General features: G+C 38.0%; 1 protein-coding gene and 1 pseudogene across 1 annotated transcript; both read right to left on the bottom strand.

Annotated features, from left to right (window-relative positions):
* Nucleotides 1–6,056: 6,056 nt before the first annotated feature.
* LOC114182183 (uncharacterized) lies at nt 6,057–16,732 on the bottom strand. The gene is made up of 7 exons (XM_028068984.2): nt 16,041–16,732; nt 9,514–9,657; nt 8,871–9,220; nt 7,511–8,255; nt 7,306–7,402; nt 7,168–7,222; nt 6,057–6,401 (listed from the first exon to the last, which is right to left on the bottom strand). The coding sequence occupies exons 1-7, from the start codon at nt 16,528–16,530 to the stop codon at nt 6,339–6,341; spliced, it is 1,944 nt and encodes a 647-aa protein (XP_027924785.1). The 5' UTR covers nt 16,531–16,732; the 3' UTR covers nt 6,057–6,338.
* Nucleotides 16,733–17,359: 627 nt separating this feature from the next.
* LOC146886952 (secreted RxLR effector protein 161 pseudogene) lies at nt 17,360–18,019 on the bottom strand (annotated as a pseudogene).
* Between the last annotated feature and the right edge of the window lie 303 nt (nt 18,020–18,322).

The raw sequence follows: 18,322 nt of genomic DNA, 5'->3' as shown, positions 1-18,322 counted from the left end.
ATCAAACTTACAGAACCCCTTAAACTCCTCTTTTGATAGCCTTAGCGTTCCATTTTCTCAACAACGTACCTATCCTTTTAAAACCATATTCCTTTTTAGTCACTCCAACCTTAGTCAATACTCTTCTTGAACGGCTTGACACCACAACTTTTTTTTCCCCAAACTCGCAATCATCCTGATGATTATATTGAGTTTATACCATTATGTCTCCAACAACTCTTTCACTCTTGAGATTATGTCCCAACCTTGTAAAGGAAACATTTCAAATTGGCTTCAAATTTAAACACTTTGATCACCGCGAAGGCACCACACACCCGAGCGAGTCTCCACTTGGTCCCAATTGTAGCGAAACCATCATCTTAACCTCAGTCCTTTCCTAAAGGCAACCGTGATTCCTATACCATACTGGCGACATCAAGGAGTACACAATTCCAAGAAAACTGACTCTTAGTCCAAGCATCACTTCGTAAGGTGCATCTCTGTATGAGATTTATTTGTGCTAACCACTTTAGCATCAACCATCGTAGACACCATGTCAACTACTTAAAACTTTTCTTTTCATTCCCTCCATCATTGTGCTCCGACATCAGTTGGGTTGTCCTTCCATACGAGAATAACCTTTAAAGGTGTGTCCTTCCTTCGGGTGCGTGAAACCTTCCACTTTATACCCAAGGTCGAATGACTTGCTCATGGGAACTACTTTTCCTTGAAACATCCCACTAACGAAGTTGAAAAGACCCCTATCCACCTGCTGACTGTTAATTCTAGTATGAACCTCTTATCCATCCCAGCCTCTCACTAGAGGTTTGTCATCTCTTTGCACTTCACGGTCTTTTCTTTTCTTAGCTTGCTCATTGTTAAGCAATCTCTCCACTTTCTGCAGCTTAGAATTTGCCAATTGTCCCTCTTCCACTACTCCAAGAAGCACTAGGTGTGGCCATATGACCATATTCAATGACACTTTTCCTAACACTGTATGCATTTGCATGACTCTGAACTTCAACCTTGTCGGAATGTAGAATCAGCTTGATTTCTTCAAACGATGTGGCACTTGCATGCACTGATACCCCTTAGTATTCTTAACCTTTAGATTCAACTCCTTTAGAAATTGTGTACTATCCGTTTCCGAGAGTTTATCTTTAAAGCTCCCTCTGACGAATCGTTATGTTGGGAACTCTAGCATCTTCTCCAGTTTATTAATCCAAGACTTAGCTTTCCTTGTTCAATTATATACATCATACATCAACTTCCTATCTTTGAGGTAAGACGTTGTCTCAAAGACCCCATCTAACACTTGTAAAGGTGAGCAGACCAAGTTGACATTGAATTTGGATTCCCTTATCTCCGTAGACACTAGACACAAAGCACAGAGGCGCGACAGGACAAACTAGATCATACAAAGCAATAATCTATCACTTACAAACAACGAACCCCTTTTTGTCTGTCACCCTCCTTTCCCCCAAACCATTAGAATTAAGAAAGGAAAACAACCTTTAATCTAGTCATGAGTGTGCACCCTCATTACTCTATCAAGGCGTTTTCTGTTCTTACAACTTTCGATTTCACTGACAAACCTGACTAGACTTGACAAATTATGCCTGCGAGGCATGACAAACCCACAACCTCAGATCATCCTAAGGACGAATTGCTCTGATACCATTAATGTAACACCCCATTTATTTAATAAAGCTAAATAAAGGATATGTCACACAATATAATATAAGAAGCGAGGATAAAAGAGTATAACGTCATTCTTATAGATATCCCAATTGCTTAGAGGACGAATAAAAGAGATACACCACGATGCCAGGTACAAAGTAAAGTAAGAGAGTGAAAATGACTTAAACAAATTCCTGGAGAAAATAATACATGGGCCTTAGCCCTAAATGAAGAGCCCAAAGGCAGAAGTCAACCCAAAGGCTAAGCAGCGGAACCATCACCTCCCTGTTGACCACGAGTGTTCCTCGCATCTGCTCACATCAACAAGTTTATGATCATCGCAAAAGAGAGTACCACACAGCAGGACACACAACAAAAACAAAAGGGTAAGCTAGAGCCAAAAATGGTTTTATCATGCAATCAGATATGCTTTCACAGTCAATTATACATACATCACCCAAGCATGTTATGACCTTCCAAAACAATACACTAAGACTCGACTCATCTGGATACATTTAACCTGATCGGATTCAGCGAATGCTTGCACTTGTGGTGGATACCTCTGCTCACCCCCAAGTTATGTGTTACAAGTGTTACAATGAATCAATTTCCCTCACACACAAGGTTAGCCCTTAATGAGTGTCAGGCCTCCTGCTACTCTCACCACAGGAGCCAGTCCGCTCTAAGTGAGACTAACTGACTCCTTAGAGTGTTAGGATGCGATCTTTACCTTGAATCCTTACCCAGTTATATAGATGGGACACCACCATGGACACCCACTAACAGGGGCCATGGAATTACGTCCCGACCACTGAAGCACGACCCTGAAGTCCCACCTAGAGACTTCAAGGAATTACGTACTAACCACACGACAAACATACACAAACAGCCAAGTAACAGATACATATATCATACATAGGAACCTCATCCCCTCATTCGTAACCAATCCTTATTTATCATACGTTGAATCAATACCAACTCGTCATTTCCAACCATGAGTAAAGAGTTTCTCCTCACACCAAAGCCATGCCACTGGATTACCAACCATCATGTCCATTGTTGCTTATGTCAAACTCGTGACCACATATATACATATATTCAACCTCTCGAGTATAATTCATATAAAGATTATGTCAAACTCATGATTCACACATAAAACCCTCTCCCAATCATACATAAACATTCCCATTAAGCCATCATACAATAACTTATACAAGTACCAGCTAAACATTCAAGCACAGAGGGACCAAATTCAGGATGCATTCTCGCTCAGCTCGTCGCTCAGACTGGAGGATCTCGCTCAAGCGAGAAGGACTCTCGCTCAGTCGAGCTCCCTCCGCCTAGGCGAGAGCTCGAAACACACACCACAATGGCCTCTGCACATTCTCACTTAGGCGAGACTCCCCTCGCCTGAGCGAGACACTCGATCGCTCAAAACTGAGCTGGTCGCCTGAGCGACCCCTCGTGTAAAAAGTTTGGACGAGCCTCTACTCATCTTGCCTGGGCGAGACAGGCTCGCCTGGGCGAGATTATCAGGTCTCACCATTGTTTTCCTGCGACAACCATTCATACCAAGCCAAGAATAACACACTAAAGCATTTCACGCATCCAGGAATCATATCAACCACAAAATTGTAGTACAACAACGAAACAGTGAAAAGGACGAATACAAGATTAGGTTCTAGCTTCCCTTACCTGGAATGAGCTAGTGCAAGGCCTCGGCACCAACAACGGAGCACCACAGCTCAAGGAACAAATTTAGAAGGTGGGGTCGAAAGAGCTTGAGCAACCTTGACGAAGGCTAAGGATCAAACCCTAGCAGAGCTTCCGTTGAGAACGAAGGGGTTTGAGGACAAATGTTTTCTGAAAGTGAGATGGGAGTGAGAGTGTTAGGCTGGTTTAGGGTCTTTGGCTCCTCATGGACCAGCCCTTAGGCCCAATTAGATCTGAGGCAGCCCTTAAACATAAGGGCAGAAATATTGGGTCTTACATAAAGAGTTTTCAAGATTTAAATATTTTTTTAAAGTAATCTAATGACTTTAATTTAATATATTTATTTTTAAATTATTAGTCACTTATAATATTTTAATTAAATTTTAATATCAAACATAATTTTATAATTAATTTAATATAAATATATTAGTATTAAACATATTTGGGCATTACACTAACCATGATCATATAAGCATCCATTCTTAAAGAATGAGAATTGTGGTGTGAAGGGTGAAATTATGGTTAAGGCAGGGTTGTCAGGGTGTAGTGCAAGCTTCGTGATAGAGAAGTTAGGGAAGTCGAAGCGATGGTGTAATATAGACAAAGTTGTAGAGAAAAAGTAGGCAATGTTGGTGATTGTGAGATTCTTATCACCATGTTCATTGAAAACAGAGTGAGTTGGTGGCATTGATGGCGATTATGTTGCTATCGCTTTGTTCAACGAGAACGAAGGAAGCAGATATTAGAGAGGATACTATTATTTTTACCTCCTTCCATAGTCAAAAACACCCTTATCAACTTATACAAGTAGTGTAAAAGAACATTTTCCTATCAGATACAATGAGATCACTAGCACCGTGTTAAACAAAAACGAATAAGTAGAAATCATTATATTTTAATACCATTCCAAAGATAAGTGTTGATGACATTTGAAAAGTGACATTTGAGATTAATATATGTGAAACATTTGAGAAAATCCACATATATAAACATTAAAACGGATAATTTTAAGGCTTAAATATATATTTGGTCTTTATTTTTGTTGTTTTTATTCAATTTGGTTCTTATTTTCGTTTTGTGTTTAATTAGGTCATTATTTTCGTCAAATTTTGGTCAATTTAGTCCTTTTGACTAACGATATTTAAATAATTAAAGTTTTTGAACAATAAACGTCACGTGTCGACTTCTGGTTTTAAATTTTTTTTATAAATTTTTTATAAATTTTGTTAATTTCAAGAAAATAGTTCACGTGTCAAGTCACAATTGTGTCACATGCTAGTGTCACGTATCAGTTTGTGGTTGTATTATTATTTTTTCTTTAATTTAGTCTCGATATTCGTTATTTTTGTTCAATTCAGTATCTATATTCGTTATTTTTGTTTAATTTAGTTCAAATTTTTGTTAAAATAAAACAATTTAATTTTTAAAATTGACATTATTATTAGTTATTTTTGAAATTCAATTATAAATTACTATATTTAATTATATATTGAATATAATTCTTAGATTCAATTGTTAAATAAGATATAATTATTTAAATATTATTAAAATATAATTATTAAAATTTTAAAAATATATATTAACAATTGTAAAATTGACATTTAAATTTAAAATATTTAATATTTTTATTGCATTTGTTTATTTTACAAATATTAGTTTATTTTTCTAAAATATTTTGAATATTTAAAATATTTTTAAATATCAATTTTAAAAGTATTTTAGAATATAAATATTAGAAAAAAACATTTAATAATTATATTCTTATAATATTTTAAATAATTATATTCTATTTAGCAATTAAATATAAAAATTTATTCAATTTATAATTAAATTTAATAATTTATAATTGAATTTTAAAAATAATTAATAAAAATGTCAATTTAGAAAAAATATTCATATAATTTGTATAAAAGATATTAAATTTAGTGTCAATTTGAAAGTGACAAAATTGATTTATTTTAATAAAAATTAAAATTAAATTGAACAAAAATAACGAATATAGAAATTAGAAACTAAATTGAAAAAAAAAATAACATAGCCACAAACTGATACATGACACATTGACAAGTGACACAATTGTAACTTATCACGTAGACAATTTTTTTAAAATTAAAAAATTAAAAAAACAAACTAATAACTAATATGTGACATATACTAAGACACGTTACATATAGTAAATAGGAACCAAATTAATATTTAAACCTAATTTGAAAAGGATACCGAAACATTACCTATTGAATCATTCCTAAAACATTTTCATTATGATTTTTCTCGGACATGATAGACGGTGTAGAGAACAAGGTGAATATTTCGAAACTAGCAAGTCACATAATGTTTTTTAAAAACGATTTTAAATTGACATCTTATTTTCATCTGATTCTTAATATTGATACACACTTGGACGCAAATCTATGGTCCATCACCAAACAAAAGAAATGATTCAAATTCTGTCAGCTTCAAATTATTTATTCCTTGCAAACTAATACCCTTCACATGCGAAAGGGGTGAAATGACAACAGCATGTTTTCGTCCAACCATTTCCACTTTCCATTTTCTGACAATTAGAGCTATCACACGCAACACAATTTTTCAATGATAACTTCAATCCATGGTAATGATTTTCGTAATTCCAGTACATCAACTAAAGAAGGGGCTAAGCTCAACTACAACTTGCTAAACCAAAATTGTAACAGAATAATTATCCAAAATTTGAAGAATAATCGAAAATGAACTGTTACAGATGCTGATAATGCAAGGCTAAATCTTCCTGGAGAGGCGAAAATTTGCACTCTTCTCTAGGATAGGCGAATACAGACAGAAATGTCCAAAATTTCGAAACAGGAAGGCTCATTAACATTATTCCAAGGTGACAAAATAATACAAAAACATGCATGCCAACATATCAGGCTTCTAAATAGGGATCTTGCACGCCCACAAAATGGCTGATGGTACAAAATTTGCGTAGTTTATATCCAGACCTGTTCTCTCCCGTATTCTCTTACAATTACAGGCACACTTGTAGGGGGAACCTGAGCAAGCAAAACACGTTTTCTTAGTAAATCATCAAGATCTAAAAGTGAAAAACATGTAAAGGACCCTATTGCCTTTGATAGTTATGTATATAATAAAAAATATATACTTTGTTTTTATGGTTCTTTACCTCTATTCTTCTAATGTCCCTCCTTGCTTCATTTCCATATTTTCTTTTTCCTTATATAAATGTTTAATGAAAGAGGAAAAATTATATAACAAAATGCACATTGTGCTGTCCTGAACCAACAATCCTGAAAGCTTATCTATCTGGTCAACACTCGGCAATGGCTTCTATACTTTATTATTTCTCTAACACACTGGCACGAGCCTTTGAGGTAGGCTTAATGCATGGATGTAATGCACACCGCCACTGACAGTGAGCAATATTCAACTTTTTTTTTTAAGAATAGAGAAGTGACGAAGTTACAGCTCAAGCTCTAGATCACTAATAGAACACCGAGGCAATCCCAATCTTAAGCTTTTACGTAAATATGTAATTAGTTTAATACAATATTATATCATCTTCTGACAGTATTTTTCCATTTTTTTTTGTTGTTTTATGTTATTCTTTTAGGATTTTCAAAGTGGTATTATATGCTCATTCAAAATTAATTTTCCAAAAATAGAGACAGAATTTGTGTTCTCAATTCATCTACACAATATAAGTTAGAAACAATGCACACCGTACTAAAATCCTGTAGCTGACTTTTAGGCATGTTTTAGCAGCAAAGACATAAATACTCTTAAGATTTCAGTACTTACCATGCCATAATCTGTGACAATCATTGAAACATAATCTGAAGGTGTTGCATCATAACTGCCATCAATTTAAATAGAAGTGCAATGTTAAGAATGGGAAAATGAGAATTTGGAGGGTATCTCAGCAATATGAATGCTTACATCAGATTTAAGAGTTGCAGATTTTCAATATTGGCCCAGCCATCCAAGTGGTTGACATCCTCTCTACCCAATACATTTGAAATTGCATCTGGATCACCTGTAAGAATATCATAGAAACATCAACCTTCTTACAGACATAATGCAAAAAGCTAACCGTGAACTGTAAACAGAATCCTCATCTTATACAACTGTTCTATGTACATACCAAGTTCATTAGAGCATATTGAGTCTAGCTGTACCCGTTCATGAAATTTATAGGCCTCACAACATACTATGACAGGCACACGGAATGCATGAGCAACCATTGCAACACATGCAGTCCCTACTCTTGAATATACTGTTCCATTAGATAAAACTGATGAAGCACCCAGAAATACTCGAGTAACTTCATGCATTATATAGGAAACGGCATTTATATGAGTGTATGTACAGCTAAGACCTTTCTCCACCAGCCTGCGCAGCAAAAGTTGCCCTCTAAGCTTTGGACAAGAGTCAACTACCACAACGCGAAACTGTCTTCCTAACTCATGTGCATGTAATAGTACCATTTCAACAGCTGACGAGGACCCATAAGTTAGAAGAACATCACCATCTCTTATTTTGGTGACAGCATGCTTCACTATCACTTTGTTGGCTAGTATAATCTTCTCACTAATAAAACGCTCAATATCTGAATGGAGAGAAGCTTTTGCTTCTGATTCAGACAAGGTCAAAGGTAACTTGGCTATCCGACTTTTGAGAAACCTAATAGCATTTCCCATGCTGATTGACAGAGGTCGACACTCAATAAGAAATGATACATAACTACTAATTTTTGCTGTTAAGTCCCTCACAAGAGTCTTCTCGTGTGGAACCTTGTAGTCTTTGATTGCCTCCTGAAATGCTTGAAGCATTGCAATACACCGAGCATTGGCACCAGATATATCTCCAGTTAGATACTGCAAACCCACCTGTAACAAAAAATGGAGATCTTAAGATTTGAGAAAAAATATTTAAAAAGGTCTAACAACTTTCCTACTCGTTAAAAGTAAAACACCATATGTTTTAATTTTGAATTGGCTCATAAAGCTGTATCCTTTCTGCAAATGTATAGAAGGTTAAATGCACTTTATTTTCATGTGGATGTCATTCAACTCAACCCTTAAGTTGCAGAAAGTATGATAGGCAATAAGATGCAGTGAATGTAACAGTCAATGACATTGACAATTGCATTATGCAAGTTGCACAGAATCCTTTCACTCCGCAGATTTAGAAGAATTGATCTATATAAACTACACCACTGTACACAAACAAGTAGTACATAATCTTTCTTTTAGTTTTTCCTACTTCTGTTGGCATCGGCACATAAGGAACAATGGAAGCACTGCATGGTGCCTATCAATGAACCATATTATCTCATCTACTGAAAAGAGTGTTCAGAGTTACTACTGCAAGTGACATATGTTGATGCATTCAGGTTCCAGAAGGGCTCACATGCAATGCTCTCAGTGCAGTACATACTATATTAAATTGCTATAACCAAAAAATAATGGTAACAAGATGACATAACAAAAAATGCAAAATACCTTATAAACAGCTGGGTGCACTGGAGAAAGATGGAAAAACCTTGCCTCGAGATCTGGAAGCTGACTCCCATGTTCATATTGCGGCAAATGCCTGAACAACTCAACTCTGTTCCTAGCTTCAGTTTGTTTTACCACTGCACGACGTTTAGCTTTCTCCACTCGACTCTTGTCATCATACTGCATCCGTGGTTGAGGAGCATCTTTTTTTCTATCCTTTTCTGGTGGAATCTCACCTCCCTTCTTCTCAGATGCTGCAACAGCTGCATTATCAATTTTCTGAGCAGGCTTTGCAGCTTTAGCTGGTTTGGCATTTACTGAGGCTGCAGTTCCAGATGCTTTATTTCCTTCAGCTAGAAACACAATTTTTATTGAAGCTAACTAATCAGCATTATCTCAATGAATTGTGCAGAAAAGCGACCCATGAAAGAGCATCATAAAATCCCACTTTTAGGCATGTTATGATCATTAGAAACAAAGTATTAGGGTCTATGAACACAGTAGTTCTGACAAAGAATTAGTCATAAATACACATAAAAGAATTCGATGAGCACATAATTGCTTATCACAGATAATATGTTCAGCTTAAGAACTTAAGTCAGATAGCTTAAATGCATACTCACAGGACACATTATAAACTACGCACCTTTTGCTGCAGCCTTTGCGGCTCTTTGAGCTTCTTGAAGGGCCCGTCTTTCAGCCTTTGAGGTTTTTGGTTTCTGTTTTGAACTAGCAGGTTGCTCTTTCACTTCCGCTGCTGACCCTCCTCCTCGGCTTGCTTTTTCTTTTTCTAATGGGGATTAGGGAAGAAGATGAAAAAAATGGGTAACAGAATCTGTTAGGTTTCTTAGAGCTAGAAACCCAAGCTACTCGGGCAGAACTCACTCACACCAACACAGAAAGAAACAGAAATAGACTTTTATTATTCTCTCAAAGAATGCGTCCAGGGAAAGACAACAATTCCCCCCTCACAGGATCTGTTATGACTCCTGTTTACACTTACAAAAACAAAACGAATACCCCCTTTTACAACACTACCCCCCTTCTTATTTATACTTTTCCTAAAACAAACTTTCATTCCCAAACAACCTACTAACAGACTAACTAACTAACTAACTCAGTTCTTATTTCTTCTCACATACACCTTTAATATTCTATCATTACTCCCCTCTGGCTGAGCAACCTTGTCCTCAAGGTTGAAGTCAGGGAACTGCTGTTGGATAGTTGTGACGTCTTCCCAAGTAGCTGTTTCTACCCCTTTATCCTTCCACTGAATTAAGACTTGCGGTCTTGCATCTTCCTTCCCTGGTATAGGTCCCCATCTGTTATCCAATATCTTCTCTGGGAACCAATTAGAGGTCCTGCCTTGCAAACCTTCTGGCAGGTCTTTCTCAACTTGATGAGTGCCTACTGCTTTTTTTAATTGTGAAACATGAAATACTGGGTGGATCCTGGCAGTTTCTGGAAGTTGTAATCCAAAGGCTACTGGACCTACCTGTTTCAGCACTAGAAAAGGACCATAATATCTAGCAGATAGCTTTGGGTGCAGTCTGGTGGGCATTGAGACCTGTCTATGGGGGCGAATTTTCAGAAAAACCCAGTCCCCTACTTGGATGGAGGATTGTTTCCTGTGTTTATTCGCATATTTCGTCATATGCTCTTGGGCTCTTGCGAGGTGGAACTTGAGTTGGCTCAAAGCTTCATCTCTGGTCATGAGGTCTTGTGCTACTGCTTCCACAATGGTTTCTCCTGGAATAAATCTGCTGATGGAAGGAGGTGGTCTGCCATAAACTATTTCAAAAGGGGATTTTTGGGCTGCCCCGTGAAAACTGGTGTTATACCAGTATTCTGCCCATGAGAGAAAGTGAGACCAAGATTTGGGTTGTTCTGAGCTAAAGCATCTCAAGTATGTTTCTAAGGTTCTATTTAAGACTTCAGTTTGGCCATCTGACTCAGGATGGTACGCAGTGCTCATGTTTAACTGTGTTCCCTGCATTCTGAATAACTCCTTCCAGAAGAGACTTAAAAATGTAGGGTCTCTGTCACTAACAATAGATGCAGGAATCCCATGTAGTCTCACTATTTCTTTGGCAAACACCTCTGCTATGCTCTTGGCTGAATAAGGATGTTTAATTGGTATGAAATGCCCATATTTACTTAGTCTATCCACCACCACCAAGACTGAATCATACCCATTGGATTTTGGTAGCCTGACAATGAAGTCCAAACTAATGTCCTCCCATACTGCATTGGGTATGGGTAAAGGTTGTAGCAACCCTTGTGGTGAAGATGCTAGGTACTTGTGTTGTTGACACACCAAACAAGCAGCCACAAAATCTGTTACCATCTTCTTCATTCCAATCCAGTATAGTGATTGGCTTATCCTCCTGTAAGTTCTGAACACCCCTGAGTGACCTCCTGTAGATGTGGTATGGTATTCAGCCAGCAGTCTTGGAATCCAAGCAGAGTTGGCTGATAGCACGAGCCTGCCTTTATGATGAAGTCTTCCATGTTCTAAAGTATACTGCCCCTGCTTCCCAGGATTCTCTTTCAGCCCTTTTATGATCTTCTGTAATTCTGCATCTTCTTCCACTTCTGCCAATATCTTCTGGAAGTCCTGCCAGAATGGTATGGACATTATAGTCAATTCTTTGTCATCCTCCTCATTCTCGCCCCTTCGAGAAAGGGCATCAGCTACTTTGTTGGATGCTCCAATTTTATAAACAATATTAAATTCATATCCCATCAATTTGGCCAACCAATTCTGCTGGTTTTGTGTGGTGATACGCTGCTCTAACAAATACCTTAGACTCCTCTGATCTGTATATACTGTAAATTTTTGCCCCAATAAATAAGGTCTCCAATGCTGTATGGCTAAAACTAAAGCCATCAACTCCTTTTCATAAATGGACTTAGTTAAGGAAGTGTCCGATAGGCCTTTGCTGAAGAAAGCAATAGGACGTTTGTCCTGTGTTAGCACAGCACCCAGCCCACTGCCTGATGCATCACACTCAATGGAAAAAGGTTGGCTGAAGTCTGGTAGTTTTAGAACAGGGGCTGTTGTTATAGCTTTCTTTAGAGCCTCCATAGCCTTAGTGCTTTCTTCATTCCAGCAGAAACATCCCTTCTTTAATAGACGTGTTAATGGTTTTGCTACTTTTCCATAGTCTCGGATGAATCTTCTATAATACCCAGTCAACCCAAGAAAACCCCTCAAGGCTTTAAGATTTTTTGGCAAAGGCCACTGATGAATTGCTGCCAGCTTGTCTTGATCCATCTCTACCCCTTTTTTAGATATTACGTGGCCCAAATATTTCACCTCTTGTCTCCCAAACTCACACTTCTTTTTATTTGCAAAGAACTGTTGCTGCTGCAGTGTATGCAACACCTGTTTTAAGTGACCCATGTGATCCTCCCATGATTGGCTGTAGATTAAGATGTCGTCAAAGAACACCAATACGAACTTCCTTAAGTATGGCTGCAAAACTGTGTTCATGGCACATTGGAAGGTTGCTGGCGCGTTGGTTAGCCCAAAGGGCATGACCAAGAACTCATAGTGGCCCTGATGTGTGCGGAAAGCTGTTTTCTGTATATCCCCTTCATACATCCTGATTTGGTGATAACCTGCCTTCAAATCAACTTTGGAGAAATAGGTAGCACCATGTAGTTCATCCAATAACTCTTCTATCACGGGTATTGGAAATTTATCAGCCACAGTGACCTTATTCAAGGCCCTATAGTCTATGCAAAACCTCCAACTCCCATCTTTTTTCTTTACTAGGATGACTGGACTGGAATATGGGCTATTGCTGGGCCTGATGATTCCAGATTTCAGCATTTCCTCCACCTGTTTTTCTATCTCAGATTTCAGCAGATGAGGGTACCTATATGGTCTCACATTGACAGGGTTTTCACCTACTTTGATAGGTATTTTATGATCAATCCCCCTCCTTGGTGGCAGCTCCAGTTTTTCTTGGAAAATGATCTTATGTTCCTGCAAAACCTCCTCCAATTCCTCCTGCTGCTTGGCTGACAATCCTTTCCCCCCTTCTTCCTCTTCGTGACTGGTTAATCCCAACTCCCACACTAAGGAGATTGCTTCAATTTCAGTTTCCTTCAACAGGGCTTGTGGTGTCACAATTCTTTTTGTCAGAGTGGGATCCCCTTGAATGTTCACCACTTTTCCAGCCACATTAAAACTCATGGTTAAGGTGTTCCAATTTACCTTAACTTCTCCTAAAGATGCTAGCCATTCCACTCCTAAAATCACATCAACTCCTCCTAATTCAAACAGGAAAAATGTCTCTTTAACAACATGATTCTCCAAATTAACTTCTACATCTTTGCAACACCCTTGTGTTTGCTTCTTGTGTCCATCCCCTAATCTGACACAGTAAGGAGGGGTATCTTCCACCATTAATCCCAATTCTGTCACCAATTGTGCTGAAACAAAATTATGACTCGCCCCACTATCAATTAAAATTAATACCTTTCGCCCATTGATATCTCCCTGCAATTTCATGGTATTATTTTGCGTTAAGCCTCCTGCTGAGAACAGAGATAGCTCCATTCTTTTGTTTTCCAACACTCCAATTCTCTCCTCTCCTCCATCCTCCTCTCTGCCCTCACTATTCTCCTCATCTTCTGCTAGAATTACCACTCTCAAGCTTTTTTCTGGGCAGCGGTGGCCTGGCCCAAAAGCTCCTCCACAATGAAAACATCTTCCTTCTTCCCTTCTCTTTAGGTACTCTGGGTAAGGCAAGTTTCTGACTGCCCTGTTTTTACTCCCTCCTGTTGTTGGATTTCCACTTGTCCTAGAGCCCATAGATGAGGTTCCCCCTCCTTCTTTCCTTGCTGTACTCATATTGCTGGGAGAAGACTGAGAGTTTCCAGCCCCTTTAAAAGTCTCAGTTCTTGATACCACACCCATTCCTCTCTGAAATCTGGTGTCTGCTGCTGATGTTGTCCGATAGGTGTTTGTTCTTCCTGCCCATGATTCATTAAGAGACTCCTCCACATCCCTAGAGATCTCCATTGCCCTCATTAAATCCCTTGGATCATGTGGCTTTACTTGGCTTCTGATCCGGCTTTGTAATCCTGCAAAAAAATACCCCAGTAGTTGTTCTTCTGATAAATCTGGAATTTGAGCCACCAATCTTTCAAATTCTTGTACGTATTCTTCTACTCCCTCATTCTGCCTTATGGATGCTAATTTCTCAAAGACTGTACTCCTATCCTTGCCTCCCAATCTTTTATTCAAAGCTTCGACAAAACTCTCCCAAGATGGGTTCTTGGATTTCTTTTTCCAGAAGCTAAACCAATGACTAGCGTTTCCTTCCATACTTATGAATGCTAATCGTAATTTCTCTTTTGGAGAAATATTTTGAATCTCAAAGAACTTTTCTGCTCTAGCAATCCAGCCCATAGGATCACTGCCTTCAAAAGTTGGTAACTCTACCCTTTTCATCCACTGCTTCTGGACCTCTTCTTCACTGTCAGAATCAGACTCCTCCTTTCTGATCATCTTTACAACTCCTTTCTTGTTGTTAACAGAATTCTCCCCATTTTCAGAACTCTTCTCAGACCCTTCTTCTGATTTCTTGCTATTCTTAATCATATTTCTGATTTCGTGAAGATTTTCTTGAATTTCCAAGATAATCTTCCCATTCTCGCTGGTCCACCTTTCCAACGCAGCAACTCTTCCCTCCATGATAACAGGCCCTTGGATCCGGCAGGTCGGACCAATTGTTAGGTTTCTTAGAGCTAGAAACCCAAGCTACTCGGGCAGAACTCACTCACACCAACACAGAAAGAAACAGAAATAGACTTTTATTATTCTCTCAAAGAATGCGTCCAGGGAAAGACAACAATTCCCCCCTCACAGGATCTGTTATGACTCCTGTTTACACTTACAAAAACAAAACGAATACCCCCTTTTACAACACTACCCCCCTTCTTATTTATACTTTTCCTAAAACAAACTTTCATTCCCAAACAACCTACTAACAGACTAACTAACTAACTAACTCAGTTCTTATTTCTTCTCACATACACCTTTAATATTCTATCAGAATCAAGAAAAAAAAGTAAATAAAAGTAAAAACAGACTATAGATAGAGACAACATATTTAAACTGATCTCTTGAGATCTAAATATACACATTGATAAGAAACAAGTTGAACCAATTCAAAACTTCAAATCATGCATTCAAGTTTGCAAATAGTAAAACTCAACTCACAAAATCTAAGTAGAGATTAAAAGAACATGTAGCAAAAGATATATTATATATTCAATTAAATAATACAAATAAATAAATAATATAACTTCAACTTCTGTTACATTTCTTGTAAACATCACAAGGAATTCAAAGATGTTCCTTCTTTATAAGCATGCATGCGATGTAATAGTCAAATTCACGAACTCAATAAAGATTGCTTCCCTTCATGAAACACATTACCTTACTTCTCAAGAAGCCGACCCTATCCACTCTAGAACCTATCGAAGGTTGATTTTGATTATTAGCCCACGCCTTTATAAACAGTTTCTCACGAGCTACACAAAAAGCTCATCTAAGTGCATGTTTGAGTAAAATGCCAACTAAGTAACTTTTGGATTCAGTAGGATTCTCACTGAAATACAAACTAAGGCTTCGGGTTTCAGTTTAGGTAGCTCCATACTATGTTTAGAAAGTATATGCTTAGTTTCATCACATGTTTAGAAAAGTTTGTTTATACACTTTGTAAAGCCAGACTTGAGTTGCTATTGCAAACCCAGTTGCAAACTATATTACCACAAACTATAATCCAAATGCTCTAACATGATTTAAGGCGAATGTTTACATGTTTAGTTTTCATTGAGAAATTGATTGAGAATCCAAAATTAATTGGTTTGAAGCAATTCTAGCATTGGATTCAAACGTTTTTACCAAAACTTATTATTAATGTCCCTATACAATAAACATAAATCACATCACTTCAAAATCAATTTTGCAAAATTTATTTCGTCCAAATCAATAATTCTGCAAATGCTACCCCAATCGCGCTCTAAATCACTTAAACCACAGTTCCTACTTCCACACTAAACACGACAAAAATTCACATTCAACGCATATTTCTACCATTTCATATCCCGAACCACTTCAAATTCAAACCTAAGCATTGACAAGAAGCTCACCGGGAATCCCTAGCGAATCATTCACCACGGAAACCGTGGTCAGCTCGCTTGCCGGCACAACGACGCTCGCGGCCGCCGCCGCCTTCATTGCCGTCAGGTCGAAACCTCCGCGGGGGAAAGACGACGCTGCGAGCTTCCCACCGTTTCCCTTGTAGAAGTCGCCGGCGATCCTGCTGGAGTACGACGACGACGGCAGAACGGGCGACAGCGGCGCGGTGAACAAGTCCGCGTGGTCGAAGGAGGTTCCGCCGCTGCCGGAGTCTGCGCGAAGGGGAGATGAGGCGGGGGGCGCGTGGAGGAGAAGGTTGTCCGATAGGTGGCGCGGCGGCGGGATCATGACCGGCGAGAGGGAGTTGGAGATTGGGGGCGAAGAGTGGGTCGTGTTTGGAGGACCAGATTGGGAGCGTTCGGGCGGGGCGAAGAACCCGACTTGGCGGAACTTGGGGACGGGGTCGATCACGGCGCGCGGGGCGCGGCGAGAGGGATCCATCGAAGAAGATGAAAGAAAAGTAGGGTTTACGAGAGACAGTGACTGTGTTTGGATGGAAGGAAAATTTGGTTTGTTTTCTCGGGAAAATTTTGAGGGGCTGGAATTTGATGGAGTGAAGTAAAGGAAAGAGTGAAACCGTGAAAGCACTAACACAGTTGCTTGCTTTGCAGCCGAAATGAATAATGAGTTGTTCGCGATGGAAAGGTTGATAAGTTTATGATTATGGAGGGGCTCATAGTTTACCTTAATAAACCAGTTAAAGGTTTTGAATTACGGTTAATAATTTAAATATATAGATATACAAATTTAAATATTATATATACATATATAATATTAAGATTTATTCACTTTTTATTTCTAAAATATAATTTGTATTTACTAAGAGTATTGAATTATATTATCATAGGAGAGATGTCGGAAAACATTTTAATTTAACTAAGTTTTTTTTGTTTAAGTTTTTTTTATTTATTTTGCTATTAATTTTGTTAAATCGGTTAATAAAAGTGATTTTGTAAGGTCCATTAATTTTATTATTTTTTTCTGTCTAAGTCCTTAAGGGCTGCCCCAAAGTTGGTTGGGCCTAGGGAGTTATAGACTAAATGAATAAAGATTGCAAGTAGCTGTAAAAGCTTGATTTATTGAACGAATAACTGGACTATATAAAGCCAATCAGTCTTAACAGAAAAGCTGCCCATGATTTAATCAAGGCTACAATCAAGGAAATAACAACTGTAAATAATAAATATCTACTCCTAAATAATAGGAACCAGATTTATTTTGAATAACAAACTCTAACAAATCCCCCCTTAAACTGAACTGTTTTATACATTCAGTTTATCTCTTCAAAATTGCATATTCCCAACCTTTTCCTAAGCTTTGTGTATGCTTCCAACGTTAATGCGTTAGTCATGATGTCAGCCACTTGATCTTTGGTCCCACAGTGTATTAGTTCTACTTCTCCTTGATTTGCTAATTCTCGAAGAAAATGAAATCGAACGTGAATGTGCTTACTTTTACCATGCATAACAGGATTCTTTGACAATTTAATGGTTGAACTGTTATCACACCTAATGATACACTTCTCTTGCTTTACTCCCAACTTTTCAAGAACACGTCTCATCCAAATGCTGTGAGCCGCACAAGCTGCTGCAGAAATAAATTCTGCTTCTGTGGTGGATAACGATACAACTGGTTGTTTTTTCGAACTCCAAGCAACTACCCCATTTGGCATTTTGAAGACATATCCCGAGGTGCTTTTTCGATCCTTAATGTCTCCCGCATAATCACTATCACAATAAGCAATCAAATTCTCCCCTGCTTCACGTGTATAGAACAACCCCATGTCAATAGTTCCTTTCACATAGCGTAGAATCCTTTTTACAACTTGTTGATGCATTACTGTGGGAGCCTCCATGAAACGAGCAACTAGACTTACAACATACATTAAGTCTGGTCTCGTTGCTGTCAAATACATAAGGGTTCCTACCATTTCCTTGTAACGTGTTGCTTCAACCTTTATCCCGCCAATGTCTGTTGTAAGCTTGCACCCATGGAACAATTGGATTTTTAACTGAAGAACAATTTGCTAAGCTAAACTTCTCCAAAATTTCGTTGGCATATTTTTTCTGACAGATAAATATGCCATTTGGAGTTTGTGTGACTTCTACACCAAGAAAATATCTCATGCACCCTAGATCAGTCATTTCAAACTCCATTTTCATTGAGTTCTTGAATTCTTCTAGCATCTGCTTACTATTTCCTGTATAGATAAGATCATCCACATACAAATTGA

The sequence above is a fragment of the Vigna unguiculata genome, chromosome 4, assembly GCF_037176805.1.
Source record: "Vigna unguiculata cultivar grain cowpea cultivar isolate G323 ecotype 2 chromosome 4, ASM3717680v1, whole genome shotgun sequence".
NCBI classification, from domain to species: Eukaryota; Viridiplantae; Streptophyta; class Magnoliopsida; order Fabales; family Fabaceae; genus Vigna; species Vigna unguiculata.
The sequence above is the reverse complement of the archived record's forward strand: the minus strand, read 5'-3'. Positions and strand labels throughout refer to the sequence as shown.